The 17964-nt window shown below is 40.1% G+C and overlaps 1 protein-coding gene across 2 annotated transcripts in view; it reads left to right on the forward strand.

Moving 5' to 3' along the window:
* The first annotated feature begins 9623 nt into the window (after positions 1-9623).
* Positions 9624-17964, forward strand: part of col24a1 (collagen type XXIV alpha 1) — a 144052-nt gene continuing 135711 nt past the window's right edge. For both annotated transcript variants that reach the window (XM_077533926.1, XM_077533928.1), the window contains exon 1: positions 9624-10090. In XM_077533926.1, coding sequence (XP_077390052.1) covers positions 10038-10090 — 53 coding nt within the window. In that variant the 5' untranslated portion in view covers positions 9624-10037. The remainder of the gene's footprint in view (positions 10091-17964) is intronic.

Below are 17964 nucleotides of genomic sequence, written 5' to 3' on the forward strand. Positions count from 1 at the left end.
TTTCCGCACACACTCCAAAACCTCCTCTCAGCCCAAACACCCACTTCACCCTGGACTCCCCTGGCCCCTCTCCCTGTTTTCCCATGGCCACTTAATCTCTGCAAAAGCACCTCAACGCATAAACACTCTCAACACTCACACGCACGCACACATACTCAAACTCGGAACATTGTTTCAGCTTTTGACTGCTCCGTATTCCGCCATCTGTTGAGCTTTCTCCCAGCTGTTGCCCAATCTCTCCTCGCTCAGCAAAATAACAGCTCTAAAAAGCTGGTGACATGCACACCAGACAGACATTATATGCGGCATGGGCTAATTAGAGACAGAAGCCGCCCTTGAATGTAGCCAGTTTACTGTACAGGTAGTGTCAACCTGATCCTAGAAATATTATGTTAACTTCCCCGAGTCCCATTTAAGTCAAACTGCAAACAGGTCAAACAGAATGGGCAGGACTTAACCAATCATATTGGAGAGAAGAATGAACTGTGTATGGCTCAATAAAGCCCCTAATGTATCAAGCTACTGGCCCCTTATAATCTGGGTTATTAAAGTTTTAGAATTTTCATTTTAGTTAGTTTTCATTTGTATTCTGGGTGGTTCTGTTGGTGTTTATTAGTTTTAGTTATTTAAAAAAAATGCTTCGTTTTAGTTAGTTTCATTAATAGTGTTCTTTTTTTTTTTTTTAAGTGTATTACTTGTGTGCAATATGTAATAAACATCATGGTAAAATGAAAAAAGTAACACATTTCTTACCTAGTGGGCTGCTGCTAGATGACGTCACTTTTGTGACACACTTTCAAACATCGTTGTTCTGGTTAATATCGAAATAAACATACTTAAAAATCGCATTCAAAATCATCCCCAAATACTCATGTAAATTAATTACCAAAGACTAAAATCGAAGAACATTTTCGCTATATTTATAGTTATTTGAGTTAGTTTTGTAAACATAAAATGTAGTTTCAGGGCGGCACAGTGGATGACTGGTTAGCATGTCCGCCTCCCAGTACTGAGGACTTGGGTTTGAGTCCAGGCTCCGGCCTTCCTGGGTGGAATTTACATGTTCTCCCCGTGCCCGCGTGGGTCTTCTCCGGGTACTCCGGTCTCCTCCCACATTCCAAAGACATGCATGGCAGGTTCATTGGGCTCTCTGAATTGTCCCTAGGTGTGCGTGTGAGTGGTTGCTCGTCTCTGTGTGCCCTGTGATTGCCTGGCAACCATTCCAGGGTGTACCCCACCTACTGCCCAAAGCCAGCTATGATAGGCTCCAGCACCCCCCGCGCCCCTTGTGAGGAATAACCGGTCAATAAAATGGATGGATGAAAAATTTAGTTTAAATTAGTTTTCGTTTTTTTTTAAAAGCATTTTCGTTTTTATTTTATTTCGTCAACAAAATTGTTTTTTTGAATTTAAGTTTTAGTTTTTTCGTTAGTTTTCACTAACTAAAATAACCTTGCTAACAATACATCAACTTATATGCGCCACCACCTGATGAGCTGTATTTCTTTTCATCATCCACATTCTTGTTTCTTTTTCAGTTTGCCGGCCTGGTTGACTTTGGCTTCACTCAGATCACATGCGAAAGAATGTTTCCACATTTGCGACATTTACAAGCACCTGAAAGACAATCTGCTCCCAAATCCACATACAGTAGGTTTAGGTGTGACAGTGAGTTGAGAAGATCGAAATACATAGAGTTCCTGGGATAGGACCAGTGCACTTCCAAGTCAAAACCAAGGACAGTCACAGGCTAACAACATACTGCAAGAAAACTCAAGGGTCAGTTCCAAGTGGAGATAATATTACCGGGCCATTGTGGAATGGGTCACATGGCTGACTTTCGTGCAGCTTGCATGAGATAAATTCCCCACTCGAGAGCCCATTCAAGGAACCCTCCACGATTTATAGCCACTATGTTGAGCGCGCAGTGCTCATTAAGCGAGCTGACAGAGGCTCAAGATATGAATAAAAAAAAAAGGTGAAAGACCTTAAAATATCATTAAACCACACACAATCCATTCTCTGTTATGGTGTTTGATTTCCAAGTTGTTCTAATTTCAAAACAATCTTTCTCTGACAACATTTGTGTTTTGTTGATTTGGTTTAATGCCGATGTCAGACTATGCGATTTTTTTGTCTTACACGACAGTTGCGCTGTCACATTACATGACAAATTCGCTCCGTGTCGTGGACGGGGCGTGTAGTCACACTACACGTCTGAACGCGACAAGACACCAGCCGATCATCGCGTGTTGTCTTGCCAAGAAAGAAGCGTCGGCCACTGTTTGTCGGGGAGGTGGGACAAAAAACAAAACAAAAAAACAAAACAAAATAAAAAAAAAACAAGGACAGGAGGGAGTGTTTGCGTGAATGGAGCACGCATGGGACACGTTAGTTGTGAGCGCAAATTGCGCTCCCTGCTCCGCAATAGTGTTTAAAATATGATTTAGTAGCCAACACTGTATTTTAATTTATTTAGGCCTACATGCGCCGGGGCAATATAGCCGATTTTGTTCATTAATTTGCGGGATGACATCTTGTTTTATTATTTTATCAAACACTGAAATATTATATTGTTTGAGTATTTTTTACTGCTTCATTTATTCATATTTGACTTGTTTTAGTACGGTGCATTGGATAGTACGCCACTCACTGTGAGGGGGGGGGACTTTCAAGTGAGAGCGGGTGACAGTTAAGGGGGCGAGGCCTGGCCCGACTATATGAAAATGTGATCGATCCTCACTAAATATGTGACCATCCCTACTCATATGCCCAAATTTCTGAAATTATTAGAACAACAGTCACAATATATTTTGGTCCTCTATTCACGTCGCCGTTGCCTGACGGGTTGCACGGATGCGTGCGCACTCCATGCAGCCGCAGCGCTGCAGCGGGGCGCTGTTTCTTTTTTTTTTCTTTTTTTCCCCCTCAAGATGCACCTGTCTGTCCCCATCACATGAAATATCCAGGGGATAAATAAATAAATACATGCATAAACGAATAAATAAACAAATGCATACATAAATAAAAAGAGCTATAAGTGCTGTTCAGTGTGTGATTGACGTTTCGCTCCCTCTCGCTATTGGTCAATGCTGTGGAACCAAACGGACGACGTCGTAGGTATGTCACATTATGCGTCAAGACGAGCAAAAATTCTACTTTCGTCGTGATGGTCGTGAACCGTCCCGGACAACCGGCGACCAGTCGTTGAACGTGTCACACTACACGGGCGACGCTACGTCAAGACAACCCAAAATCCTTTACGACATGCCCCGTTTGTCCGCGACACGTCGGTCGGGCTGAAATCGGGCTGTTTTCGTGTAGTCTGACATCGGAATTAGTTTGATTCCAATTGTCATGTTTTCCTTGTGTCCCCAATGTAATTGTCTCTCGTTAAGTTTTATTGTGTGCACCTGTGCAAAGTTGTCCACCCAGTCCCTTGTGTCATCCAATTAGCTCCCTCAGCCAGGTGTGTCTTGACCAGGTGTCTGCATTCGAGGAAGGTCGGATGTCAGACTTATCCCCGTTGGCTTTTTACAGTTCCGGCCTGAAAGTGTTCGTGGCGAAAGTAAACAGCCAAAATGGTGATAAATTGTTTTTTATTTTGGTCCTCACAACTCATTTTGACCTCCAGCAAACTCGCCTTCTCGCAATTTTGCTTCATTTATTGTTTTTATCTTATTCCAGAAGCATTCCATACAGTTCAGTAGTACACCGTATAATTACATACAGAGCGATAGCGGCATACTGTCACATATGTTGTGTTACATGAAGTTATGTTGAATATTTATAAATGAAGAAAGCTATTTAGTTTTATACTCAAGTAAATAGTGTTTTGCCATTCACTGTTTGTGTTTCCAAAGAGGTCGCCATTGTAGAGTGATGTCACATTGTAGTCCCGTTGTTAAGATGGGGTACTTATTTTTTAGTTTTTTTCCCCCCGACTTCGCAAATGGGATTTACGAGTTCCCGTACTCACTTCCTGGTTTGAAGTCAGAAAAGTCCAACTTCCGACCACCCTTGAATGCAGCATAAGTTCCCGTCTTTCTTTCAATCCTTGTTGGTTCATTGTCCCTATCACATGGTGTTTGTTTGGTGCCTTAAAGGGATAGTTTGGATTTTTTGACATGAATCTCGATTTCATCCTCACCTCCAGTGTGTGCGATCAGCACTGACTTACCCCTGACAGCGTTCTGCGACACGAGTTCTGGTCCGGTGTTGGATGAGAGGAAAATAGTCCAGCAAATTGGCTGGGGTCACTGAAATAAAGTGTTATTCTTCTAAAAGCAATTTGTGTTCAAAAGAGTGATACATTTGCACACTAAAGTCCTTTCTGAAAAAAGTCAGACGCCATTACCACTGGGCACCATTTTTCTGTTCGTTCGTATCACTGCGCGGCGCCCCGCATGCAGCTGATAGACGCGCACTAATCTACAAGTTGTTTGTCTTTTCGAAGGCGGAAGGCGCGCGGATCAGCTGGCTGCAGCGCGTCGATCAGCTGTCTACAGGGCGACGCGCAGTGATACAAACGAACAGAAAAATAGTGCCCGGCGGTAATGGCGTCTGACTTTTTTTCAGGAATGAGTTTTGTGATCCAAAAGTATCACTCTTTTGAACACAAATTCTTTTTAGAAGAAAAACGCTTTATTTCCGAGACCCCAGCCAGTTTGCTGGACTATTTTCCTCTCGGCCAACACCGGACCAGAACTCGTGTCACAGAACGCTTGTCAGTGGTAAAGTCATTGCTGATCGTACACACTGGAGGTGAGGATGAAATAGAGATTCACATCAAAAAATCCAAACTAACCCTTGCCTCAATCCTAGTCAAGTCTTTTAGTTTTGCTACTTTAAATATTTGTTGTTTTATGACTTTATTTAGTATTTTTTTAAATACCCAAGTACATTGCTTTTTGCTCTTGTTACATTAAATTACTTTTTTTGTGATCATTCCTGGCGGCATGACTAGTTAGCTCGAGTTCTGAGGACTCCAGGCTCTGGCCTTTCTGGATGGAGTTTGCATGTTCTCCCCGTGCCTGCGTGGGTCTTCTCCGGGTACTCCGGTCTCCTCCCACATTCCAAAGACATGCATGGCAGGTTAATTGGGCGCTCAGAATTGTCCCTAGGTGTGCTTGTGAGTGTGGATGGTTGTTCGTCTCTGTGTGCCCTGTGATTGGCTGGCAACCAGTCCAGGGTGTCCCCCGCCTACTGTCCAAAGCCAGCTGAGATAGGCTCCAGCACTTCCGGCGACCCTTGTGAGGAATAAGCGGTCAAGAAAAATCAATGAATGAATGATCATTCATTCATCCCAGGCTTGCTTCCCTGCATTTGGGTCCACATCCACACAATAGGGCACGTTCTCATAGGACATAACGTCAAGTGAATTAATTAATTTATTATGTTTCATCGTGTTTTTATATTCAAGTTTTACAATATATTTTTTAACATAGCAGGTTGGAACAGGTTAATTTTATTTTAACTTATTTCAATATTTTTGTTTGTTAGTTTGAATATTGTAGCACATATTTTCAAACTACAACAGTCATTTTGATTGCTGGAAGAGGGTGAAAACATCTGCTTGAGTCATTGCTATCTTGAGATACTAGCTGATGGTAAAGCCAGAGAGAGGGAGCAAGGGAGAGGGTGCAACTCATTCACACAGAACCTGCTGCACAAAAATGTTTGTAAGCAACACTAAATGAAGACTCTTTACTGTTTACAGTGCCTGGCCAACTTTACTTGGAAGTTTCCATGACCCTTTGACCTCAAGTGCATTACTCCTTATTCAGGCACCAAAGGCTCAAACTATCATTTCACCGTTCAGTACTGCGTTAAAGGCTGCTCTGTCTCCCGGTAGCGTCCCGGAGTTTCTATGCAATGTTCTATGTCTGTTCAGTGAGCTGGGGGAGGCTACAATCATTAAGAAATGGGAAGTGGGGTGCGTAGGTGGAGTGGGATGGGCAGCTCAGGGATCCACAGAGCTCTGTTTGTTTTAAGCTGATGTGTTCATCTGGAGCTGGAAGAGTGGAAGTGGGTCAAAGCCTGTTTGATTGAGAAAAGGTGGCTATATTATGGTGCTCTGTTCATACATGAATAAACAATGAGCCTCATAAACCAGCAGTATATATGCTCTGGGAAAAGGGTCCTCGTGCCAAAAAAATCCAAATGGACATATTGATATATTCGAATTCTGCACTTAATTCCCTTTAAAATGATATATAATACATGGACGTACCTCAAAAATCGACAAAGTTACAGCAGTTTTAATGTTGGAAGGTTAAAATCCTGAGTTTTGAGAAAAAAAGTGTTTAAAGTTTTGGTATGGGTCTTCTCCGGGTACTCCGGTCTCCTCCCACATTCCAAAGACATGCATGGCAGGTTAATTGGGCGCTCCAAATTGTCCCTAGGTGTGCTTGTGAGTGTGGGTGGTTGTTTGTCTCTGTGTGCCCTGCAATTGGGTGGCAATCAGGGTGTACCCCGTCTACTTCCCGAAGCCAGCTGGGTTAGGCTCCAGCACCCCCACGACCCTTGTGAGGAGCAAGCGGTTAAGAAAATGGATGGATGGAAGTTTTGGTACTTGCATCTTTCAAATGTCCATAGCAACCCGTACTGTGGGAAAAAGATATGCAGCTGAAATTTTCAGGAACTGTTCAAATATCAGTGGAAAGTCAATTCCAATAGCAGGCAAGAGATTTTAACCCTGTACATGTTTTGGAAATTTGACCTCTCAAGAGATTAAATCAGCCTCCTTTGTCAAATCAAGGGGAGTGGTACATGATGTATTCTCCAGGGTTTGTAAACTCACAAATACCGCGAGATTTCATCTTGCGAGAGCAAGGTTAGTCCGACAGATCCTTTGGTCAAAACAACTATTGTAGAATGGTACATTTTTTTCAACCAATATATATTGGTGATTGGGCCAACCGATACAAATTGGTCATTCTGACCAAGAGATTGGTTAATCTGTGTTAGAGACTGACATTTTTTCGGGAATCCCGCCGGTCACGTGATTCCTGAAAACCACCTAAGTGGGGCGAAATTCGTTCTCTGCATTTGACCCATCCACTGAGGGAGTGATGAGCAGCAGCAGCGGCTGCGTTTGGGAATCATTTGGTGATCTAACCCCCCAATTCCAACCAATAACGCTGATTGTCAAGCTGGGAGGCAAATGGAACCCATTTTTATAGTCTTTGGTATGACCCATGCAGCTAAGGATTGAACCTACAACCTCCCAGTCGCAGGGAGGACACGCTACCACTCAGCCACGGAGCTGGTCACACCTAGTGATCTATCTAGACCAGGGGTCTCCAAGTTCGGTCCTCGAGAGCCCCTATCCAGCCTGTTTTCCATGTTTCTCTCCACTAACACACCTGATTCATGATCGGGATCGTTATCAGGCTTCTGCAAAGCTTTGCTGATTAGCTGATCATTAGATTCAGCTGTGCTGACGGACGGAGACATGGAAAACAGACTGGATCGGGGCTCTCGAGGACTGAACTTAGAGACCCCTGATCTAGACACACATTTCCATTTTTAAACACTATGGGGTAGATTCACTCAGAATGCACCGCGTCCGCTAAGACCGTGAGCTATTGCTCCTAGGGATGTAACGACATCCAAACATCACGATACGACATCACGATATAAAGGTCACGATACGATAATTATCATGGTATTGTGGGGGCGTTGGCGATATTTAAAAAAGATCACAATATTGTAAAAAAAGAGTTCATACTAAAAAAAAAAGCAAAAAACAATATTGTGCTTTTGTACATAAAAGCAATGCATATAAACCACCTACAATCTCTAATAACAACAGTGAGGCTCTTACTTGCTAATGCAAGCACACATTGATCGCTTCACAAGCAAATTAGGTTCCCCTTCATCTGACAATTAGCACAATTTTAAACATAGAAGGCCAAAACATCCCTCATGAAAATTAAATTGCACTAATAAACTAGCCACTAGAGGGTGCTAGAACTGCACAAATGGAAATCAACCTGACTTTTTTAACAGATGTGTTCCTTTTAAATATTGTGAACATGACGACGACGATATTGTGGCAGTTTTAATATCACAATATCACGATATTGCCCTTATCGTGACGTCCCTAATTGCTCCACAACTGCACCTTGCAGTCTGCTCCCAGTTAACCACCTATTCACTAAGGATATTGTTCTAATCATATACCAGCGCAAACACGCCCACAAATTCTAACAGCTGGGAGCAAATTTTTAGTTATGTCATAATGTTGACCAAAGTCATATTTGACAATTTTATGTTAATTGGAGGACAATTGGCTTTCACATTGAAAGCACAAATCAATAACTGATATTCAACACCTTGTTTTAGATCAGGGGTGTCCAAACTACGACCCAGGGGCCATTTGCGGCCCGCCGTCCATTTTTCAGTGGCCCGCGACATATGCTAAAAATGGCATTTGACTCAGTTCAAATAAAATAAAAACAAAAATGTTTGGAGATGGTCAAAGTAAAAAGGGAGGCTGTCAAAAAACAGGTGCCATTAAAGGTTATTTTCATTAAATAAAACTAACGAAAAAACTAAAATTCAAAAACAATTTTGTTAACGAAATAAAACAAAACGAAGATGCTTTTTAAAAAAAGAAAAGTAACTGAAACTACATTTTATGTTTCACAAAACTAACTAAAATAAAACTAGAGCAAAAATGTCCTTCGTTTTAGTCTTTGGTAATTAATTTAATGCATGAGCCTTTGGGGATGATTTTAAATGTGATTTTTAGTAGATTTATTTTGATATGAACCGGAATAATGACGTCGTGCCCATGGTGTTTTTTAAATGTTGCGCACGAGTAATACACATAAAAAAACTAAAACTAATACTGAAACTAACTAAACTAAAACTAAACATTTATTAAAGAACTAAAACTAATACAAAAACTAACAGAACCACCCTAAAAACTAATTAACTAACTCAATTAAAAAACAAAACAAAACTCAAAACAAAATAAAAACTAAAATGAAAAATTCCAAAACTATAATAACCCTAGTGCCATATTATAAATAAAGTGGTTTATATACTGGTGCATTTTTCTAAATATACAAAAGCACACAAATAAATAATTTTTAAAATTTTTAGGACTAAACACAATTTTTCTTCATAACATTATGTGGCCCTTACGTCCTTCTGATTTTCTGTATGTGACCCTCAAATGAAAAAGTTTGGACACCCCTGTTTTAGATGCTAACATAGTAGAAAACCCAATGTGCGAAATCCTCAGTTTAAGTGAAGTCCAAACAATTCATTTAGATTGCAATCCAATAAATACAACAGATTTGCACATCTGAAAAGCTCATCCTTCATATCTAATTACATTACTGTTAAAACAATCACAGTTAGCGTTTCTTTTTTTTTTTTTTAGTCTGTATACCCTGGAGACATAGGCCTACATTTATACAGACAGCTCCGTATATATGTATAGGCTATGGTATTTGTGCGTGCATGCCAAAATTCTGTCCATATTGTGCACATGCCAAAATTCTATCCGTGATGTCACAAGGCAGAACTAGGTGAAATCCAACACCAGCAGCTGGTAAGTAGGAGTTGTGCTGGGCTGAATGCTGTCTGTCCCATCAGTGCAAGTCAAGGCACATAACGCAAACCCAGCGCCTGGAGGTAAAGACGCAGAAGAAGAAGAAGCCTCTCAGATCAGAAGGCGTCGGATGCTCTGTGAATGCAAAGGGAACACATCGACAGTTGGACCTGCTACGTGTGTGTGCGTGTCTCTGTGTGTGCGCAACCATTGTGCGTCTCCAGTTTGGAGCTCGAAACAGTGCGCGCCGCATTAGCGCTTTGGCGCAAAAGGGAGCCGGCAGAGGCAGCGAGCGAGCTCTGGTGGACTATCACACGATGAGGAATCTCTGAGCTGGCAGTAACATTACTCCTCCGACCACTTGAAGCTTCCCTTGGCTGCTTCCAAAGGGTTAGCTCATGACAAGGTATCCTTTCGAGTGCGATTCTGTTTTCATCCAGATTTCTGCTGCCTGGACAAATGCATACAAATGCATTTAGGAGCTCAACGGACAAGGAGTGGACACGTTTCCGCGGCAGCAACGTAAGTGCATGTGCTTTTGCTTAACTAGCATGCAGATGTCATATTATGTGCGTTTGCAAGTGTTTACGCGACAGGCGTTTAGTGCTTGTGTAATTGGAAACATTATTCTGCTCGTTTGCTGGCGTCTATCCCTGAAAGGCTGCCAAGTGACAGAACATGTTTCAGCTTCATGCACTTACGAGACTCAAATTAACCAGTTCAACGCTACGGCTAAACCATTCATTCGTTTACTATGTAGCTCCAAAACTGCTTTATTTTAAAACTTAGAGGTGATTTGCATTTAAGTATACAAGTAGCTATAAAATACGAAATACTATTATTAGAAAAACCTTGCAGAGGCTCATGCGCACAATGGGTATCCATAATGCTTTAAAGAAAAAGTGCTTATTCAGCATGCCACTGATAGATGTCAGAGGAGTTGTAAAAAAAGAAGAGCAGTAAAACGCTTTCTAGAACAGTCATCACAGCAGTGTGCATTATTGATATACGGAATGAACCAAACTCCCCCTTTCATATTTAACTGATAGTGCTCCTTGCAATGTCTGGAACTACATTGTTCTTGGATTCCAAATCACCGATACAGTGTACTCTGTTATGAATTCTCTCCAGATGTGAGCAAAAGTTTTTTTTTTTTTTTTTTTTTTCAAATACAATATGTTCCTTCAACTCTCTTTGCACTCTCAGCAGAGGAAAGGTTACCTCTTCACAATAAAGTATACTTGAAATGATCTCAATTCTTGATTTTTCTGATTGAACATGAGAAGTGAGTTGACTGAGCAGTCTCCTTTGAATTTCGAGTATAGTGTGTATATGCATCAAGTGGTTTATCGGCTCTTGAGCTTTAGACAATTTGTCACCGTTGGGAGCATTGCTGCTACTTTGCTGTCAGTGACGCAACACAGTGAGCCAGGACCGATTAGATGCACTCGTAATTGACTTCATTGCATAAGGTCAAGAGGAGCATGTACAATGTTGATGAAGACGTTCCTGTTAAAATGGGCTGACCTTTAGCCTGAAAGATAGCAGGTTCAAGTTGGTCATGGAGGGAGTCAATGACTGGTTATTGGAATTGGAGAGAGGTCACTTCCTGAGCATTGCTGAAGTGCCTTTGAGCAAAGTAGAGGCTCAATGTGACAAGTGCCCGTTGTCAGAGGTTAAATTAAGGACAAATTTTTAAAAAATATTTATTTTTACATTTTAAAACAATGGTGTCAAACATACAGCCTGCGGGCCAGAAAGAGCCCTTCAGGGGTGTTTGAATATGTCCGTGACATGTTTTCATAAAAGTAACACAAGGATCACGAATGATACACACAGTTAACACACCATATTCTGTTGTGATATTAGCCTGTTTTAAGGGCGAAACCCAATCTAATTAAAGTGAGCCATTGAGCAGCCTGACCAATATAGCGCTAATCCAATGGCGAGTATGGATTTTGTTACGATGAGTTGGGGCATAGTATGGATTGCATTTTCATTGTGGAGTAGCGCTACATCACCTATTACCCTTGTCAACTTGTGGACAGAACTGATCCATGTGTGTGGTGAGTGTAGTGAACACATGGGCAAACATAAATAACCTCCCACCCCCACTGAGTTGACAACCTCACCAAGCAATCACATATGTGTCACTTAATTCAAAGCAAATACGGTGAAGCAACATTTAGCTGTTACGCTGCACGCAATTTGAATTTGCCAACAGAAGTGAAGTCAGTCTTAATTGTGAATGCTTTTAAATCCAAGTTAAAACTATGCTTTAACGTACTATTGCAGAGACAGGTCAGTTTGGTTATATCTTGAAACTGGCCAGGCTCAGTTTAGCTCTGAAGTCACGGGCGGAGAACTAAGTATGTGTGGGGGGTGGTTATCATGTAATAAGCCGCACTGTTACATAACAGTGGAACGGAAATTCTGACTGGCTCGCTCAAGACACATTCTCAGAAACCGATAACAAAAGAATACATGCTTGGCTATTTAATTCCACCTCTGGTTGGTGGGCAGGCGCGGCATAGCCCAACTATTTATATGCAAGCAATTAAAACGTTAAATTTCCAAATATGTGAGATTAAGCTAAAATTTGGGATTTTTGTTTGTTCATTCTACAAAGTGGCAATGTGTCCTTTTGAAAATAGAAATCAAATCAAAATCAAATACTGGATAGTGTTTTGATCAGATAACGTAACTATAACTGTTAGGGATGTCACGATAAGGGCAATATCGTGATATTGTGATATTAAAACTGCCACAATATCGTCGTCGTCATGTTCACAATATTTAAAAGGAACACATCTGTTAAAAAAGTCAGGTTGATTTCCATTTGTGCAGTTCTAGCACCCTCTAGTGCAGTGGTCTCCAAGTCCGGCCTATCCAGCCTGTTTTCCATGTCTCTGTCCTTCAGCACAGCTGAATCTAATGATCAGCAAATCAGCAAGCTTTGCAGAAGCCTGATAACGATCCCGATCATGAACCAGGAGTGTTAGTGGAAAGAAACATGGAAAACAGGCTGGATAGGGGCTGTCGAGGACCGAACTTGGAGACCCCTGGTCTAGTGGCTATTTTATTAGTGCAATAAAATTTTCATGAGGGATGTTTTGGCCTTCTATGTTTAAAATTTATGCTAATTGTCAGAGGAAGGGGAACCTAATTTGCTTGTGAAGCGATCAATGTGTGCTTGCATTAGAAAGTAAGTGCCTCAATATTATTAGAGATTGTAGGTGGTTTATATGCATTTCTGTTATGTACAAAAGCACAATATTGTGCTTTTTTTCTTTTTTTTTTTTTTTACAATATTGTGATCTTTTTTAAATATCGCCAACGCCCCCACAATATCGTGATAATTATCGTATTGTGACCTTCCTATTGTGATAATATCGTATTGTGATGTTTGGATATCGTTACACCCCTAATAACTATGAGCCCCATGCCTTACACTATGTCAAGTAGACTACCAGGGCAGACCTCTCACTCATATTGCCCTGTAGACATGTTTGTGTCTGTGATGTGCTTAGTCGTCACTTGTTAGCAATGAATATGTGAGTTGAATAGTAGTACATCACTTGCAGACAAAAAAAAAACAAAAAAAAACTTATCACTCAGTCTTCTAAATTAAAAAAAAAAATCCAGGTAAAACTGCATAATGCACTTTTAAGATCAGATTAAAATAAAGATTTAGCTGACCCAGTGGGTGGTCCTTGATAAATTGTCAGTTTTAACACCGTTAGCTGCCTGTATGCTCATTTTCTGCACACCGGTGTCTGTTGGGATTGGTCTCTTTCTGTGACTTCATTTAAGGCTTCTAACATCTGCAAGTTCAGCCACATAAGCAAAAGGGTAAACCAATAAAGACCACTGTAAGTTTACTCACATCCCTTTGTCTGCATGCTGTCTTGTGGACTGAGTCAATCTTTACTTTGGTCTGCACTGACCTCTTGACTCCAGACACCAATCTAGAGAGAACACCATACACTCACTACAGTGGCTTAAGAATTAACTACTGTACTAAAGATGACAGAAAATCCATCCCTCCATTTTCTGAACCGCTCATCCTCACTGGAGTCGGGAATGTCTAGTATAATGTTGAGTGTAATAGTTGATGAGGCAAAGTTTTGAAATCAGCCATCACAAGTCCAGAAAACTGCAAAAGAAATCAAAAACATGTTAGCCATTAGTGCTTCTGCAGTATCAAATCATTAGACCAGCATTTGGCATCAGCATTCTTGTGTTCACCCTCTGAGGCTTAAAAAATAAATAAATAAATAAATAAATATTTAAAGATTTGATGAAAATTATCATATGGGATATACAATTCTGAATTTTTGTTTTTTTTTGTTTTTTTTGGCAAAACCAGATGCAATGATGCATTCTGGGATGTTGCAGATTTAAAACATTGGCCCGCTGTGGTAAATTAAGACTGAAGACTGAATATGTTAATGTGGGTTGCTATAGCATAAGTGGGGTTTCTATTAAATTGTTTCAAATTTTTAAGCGTATTTTGTGAAAATGCGCAAAAGGGACATGCGACTTATGTCCGTTTCCATCTGTTCTTCTTTTGTGGATATTGAGAGGGGACTCCGCCACTGTAGGTGGCAGTGTACACTAGGGGTGTGCCAAAAAATTGATTCATAAAAGAATCAAGATTCTCATTTATTAATCGAATTGAATCGAAAAATCGATTTTATTTAAATTAGAAATGAAGAAGAAGGGGAAAAGGCAGTTGTAGCCCACATGCTGTTTTTGTGGAAAAAGGCACTTACAATACAAAATTAATAAATGTTTAAAGAAAAAAAAAAAGACACTTTAATGTCTCTTTTTGTCATTTTGTCTTGCAAAGCAGACTGGAAATAGATCATGACAATGTTGTGTATATCTGTAAATTGAAGCAGAAATTATATGTCAATCAAATAATTTTGAATCGAAAATCGTTTGAATCGTTTGAATCGAGAATCGAAAATCGATTCTGGATCGAATCGTTCACCCAAAAATCATAATCAAATCGAATCGTGAGACAGTTAAAGATTCCCAGCCCTATACACCATAGAGATGTGATCCACCAGTAATTCAAAAAAATAAAAAATAAAAAATAAAATAACCATACATTTATTTGCTGTTTTTCTTTCTAAAGTTGCATTAATATTCGGGTAAGCTCATTATTGTACCAAATTTAGAAAAATGAAATTGTGCAACACCTTTCAAGAATTCAAGAGTACACATCAACTGTGTTGACATTTTGAAGGACACATGAAGAAACTGAACAAAACAGCTTCGGGATGTCATAATTCTGTTCGCTTAAATCCAAATCAGAAAACCTTCTCTACAGAGGCCAATTGAAAATTAGCCGTGGGACCAGTGTATAATATATAATGGGCTGAGCTTTATTTTCGAAAACAGACACACATGCGATCCGCGTAAAATTCGTCAGTTTTCGTGCCAGTGAAAGTCCGTATTTGGGACCGGATTATGACTCTTTGAGGGTTCCGCCGTACATAGGTGGAGTCCCCTGTTGCATCTGGTAAGTTGGTAGCAGACAGTAGACTGCGTTTGGCCTGAAATCGGGGCACACCATTATTTGTGTGCCATGGCAAGTCTAGTTTAGAGTGTTTATGAATTTGGTACCCGCGCTATGCCTCCTTGTGCATTCCAGCACTGCAAGCTGCAGCCATCAGGGCGCATCTCCAATTTGTTGTCAAAAAGTAGGCGAGATTTGAGACTCTGTGAAACTAGAGCTAACTAGAGGCACAGGTGGTGTAACACGAGTTTGGCGGAATTGATTGAGGCAAATGCAGACAGATTTAGCGCTGTGTTCATTACTTTAGAGGATATTACATGAAGATGCTTCATCTCATTTTCGAGAGGGTCCTGCATGTGTGGTGGATGTCATCTATTTCATTCATAAATATAGCTGCATGGGACAAGCCCTCTGAATCATTGAATAAATTAATTCATTGAAAGATTTACAATTATTATCATCTTAACAGTACTACTACTGCACTTACTGCACGGCACAACTATTGGGCGGGGGAGGGAGGGTTACTCCGGCCTCCCTGAATTTAATGCAAAGTGAGAGATATCACTATGATTGGCCAGGAAAAAGCTACATTCCATTCACTGATCTGTATATATTATTGGATAGCCGATTGGCCAAGCCTTTTGAAGCTGCATGCATGGTCGCCATTATACGCCTCCCAAGAAACGTTTCTCGGCATACGATCCTACACATTTACAGTATCGAAATTGGAAAACATTTGAGACAGTACTTGTCATGTCTGGGGTCACGCCAGGGTTAAGTTTGAGTTCATGACCTGTTAAGTTTGGGTTCATGACCGTGAGGTCAAGTGTCTGTTTTGTACTAATTAGAACAAGTGTCTGTTTTGAACTGATGTAACCATGATCTGGTTTCAACTGGAAAAATGCTATGTGATGTTATGTGATGTCAGGACGTGTGATGTCAATCTTTACTCCTTTAGGTGGTGTCTGGGCCTATGTGATGTGAGACTTTAATCCTTTACGTAGTGACAACCAATCAGATCGATTCACTGTCTTTCGTAGCGTTCTGAGAATTGTTTGTGTTTGACGGATTATTGCCTTCTGTTCATCTGTGCAACTCTCTTTGTTTCTCGTCAAGTCAAGTTTGTTCCATGCCTCTCGATGTGAATACATAGTTAAAAAAAAATTTTTTGTCTGCGCTTTGGGATCCAACCTTCAGCACACAACAGTACTTAATAGAAATAGCATTATGTATGATGTTTTAAATTTGTTAAACATGAGCGGACTTCAGACATTTTAAAACTTGCCTTTAATGCATGTATGAATGATATGCTTAATATTTTTTTAAATTAAAGAATTATACTTGTAATTCAACAAAAGTTGCCTCTGCCAAATCTAATATTGGGGTCTAAGGAACTGAGCGATAAAAGAAAAAGTGGGTGTTCAAAGCAGCACTTGTTGAACACCTCGCCAATCGCCCCTCCCCCACCCAGGCCCCGGCCCTATACTAAGAGCCTACGAGCTTTATACATACAGTACATACATACAGTAGTATGCTCGCAAGATGGGAGGAGTAAGATGGCTGCCCTGTGGCTTCAACGTCTTGCACGGGCGTGTATGGGATAACGGGTATCCCGTAATATATACAGATCAGTGGTTCCATCACACAACCGTGCACAACGGTGCAACCGCCCCCTTACGCACAATTGTATCTGTTCAAAATCTATGAAAATCCCCAAAAAAGAAAGAAAAAAACTCGACATCATGCACACAATTAGACTGTGCTTTGCACTAGACTTTCAGTGGGAATGAAAATAGGTCCCCATATGTGTACCTCTCCAGTAGATGTTAAACAGTTTAGAGTTGTTAGGATAGATTACAACTTTTCCTACTTTGCTGTCACTAATGATGTGGTTAGTCGTAGGCCAATTTAGACATGTAGACATATAATTGTGAATTGAGATAGACCAATATGTTTTTTTCAAGGCTGATACCGATACCAATAATTAGTAGTAAGGAGGCCGATGACCGATATTTGGAGCCGATATGCTGATATTTCAGTAAAAGGCAAACAAATATTGACATGAAAAAAAAAATAAAAAATACAAATTTTTTAACAGTTCTGAACAACTTTTCAGATTTTGTAAAATGTTATTTTTTTTATTATTTAATTATAAAATACACTGTTTTAATACTAAAAAAAAAGTTCAGGGCGTTCCCTGGGTCATCAGCACATCTTTAAAAACTTAAATGAAAAATTAAATAGCTTTGTATTCATTTCTCCAGCAAATAGTTTTTTTTCAAAATTTTGAAATATTTAATTTAATTTTTTTACTTATCTTTGTTATAATTTCAAACAATCACAAAATAGGTGCATAACGTTCCCAGAGACTGACTGAAAACAGAAAATTTAGCCAATTTGCTCCAAAAAAAATGTGTAAATACGTTTTATTTTAAATATTTTAAGTGTCCCAAAGACGTATTTATACGTTTTTTGTTTTTGTTTTTGTTTAAGCTAGAGCATATAGAAGGCTTTGATGCCATTTCTGAATTACAAAGAACGGTTGAAAATAATGGTAGTTTTTACACAAATGGCAACAGAGTATAAGAGATCAACCAGGGTCATGTTGGAAAAACAGCTCAATTACTCACAATGCTAAATAGATTTGTGCAAAATTATGAAACTTAGCTACATTCTAATGCCAATTGCTGCAAAACGGAAACAGATACAATACACTTTTTTTCCTGATGAAAGAAGAGACTTTAATCTTTCTCTTGATGGGTTCCATGTTTTTATAGCAATAGAACACAATATTCTGTGGGCCTTGCAAAATCAGTCCAAATTCAGTAAAACAGCTGGGAGCGAACGGGATTGCTTCTGTGAAAATGGC

This window comes from Festucalex cinctus, chromosome 10 (genome assembly GCF_051991245.1).
Source record: "Festucalex cinctus isolate MCC-2025b chromosome 10, RoL_Fcin_1.0, whole genome shotgun sequence".
NCBI classification, from domain to species: Eukaryota; Metazoa; Chordata; class Actinopteri; order Syngnathiformes; family Syngnathidae; genus Festucalex; species Festucalex cinctus.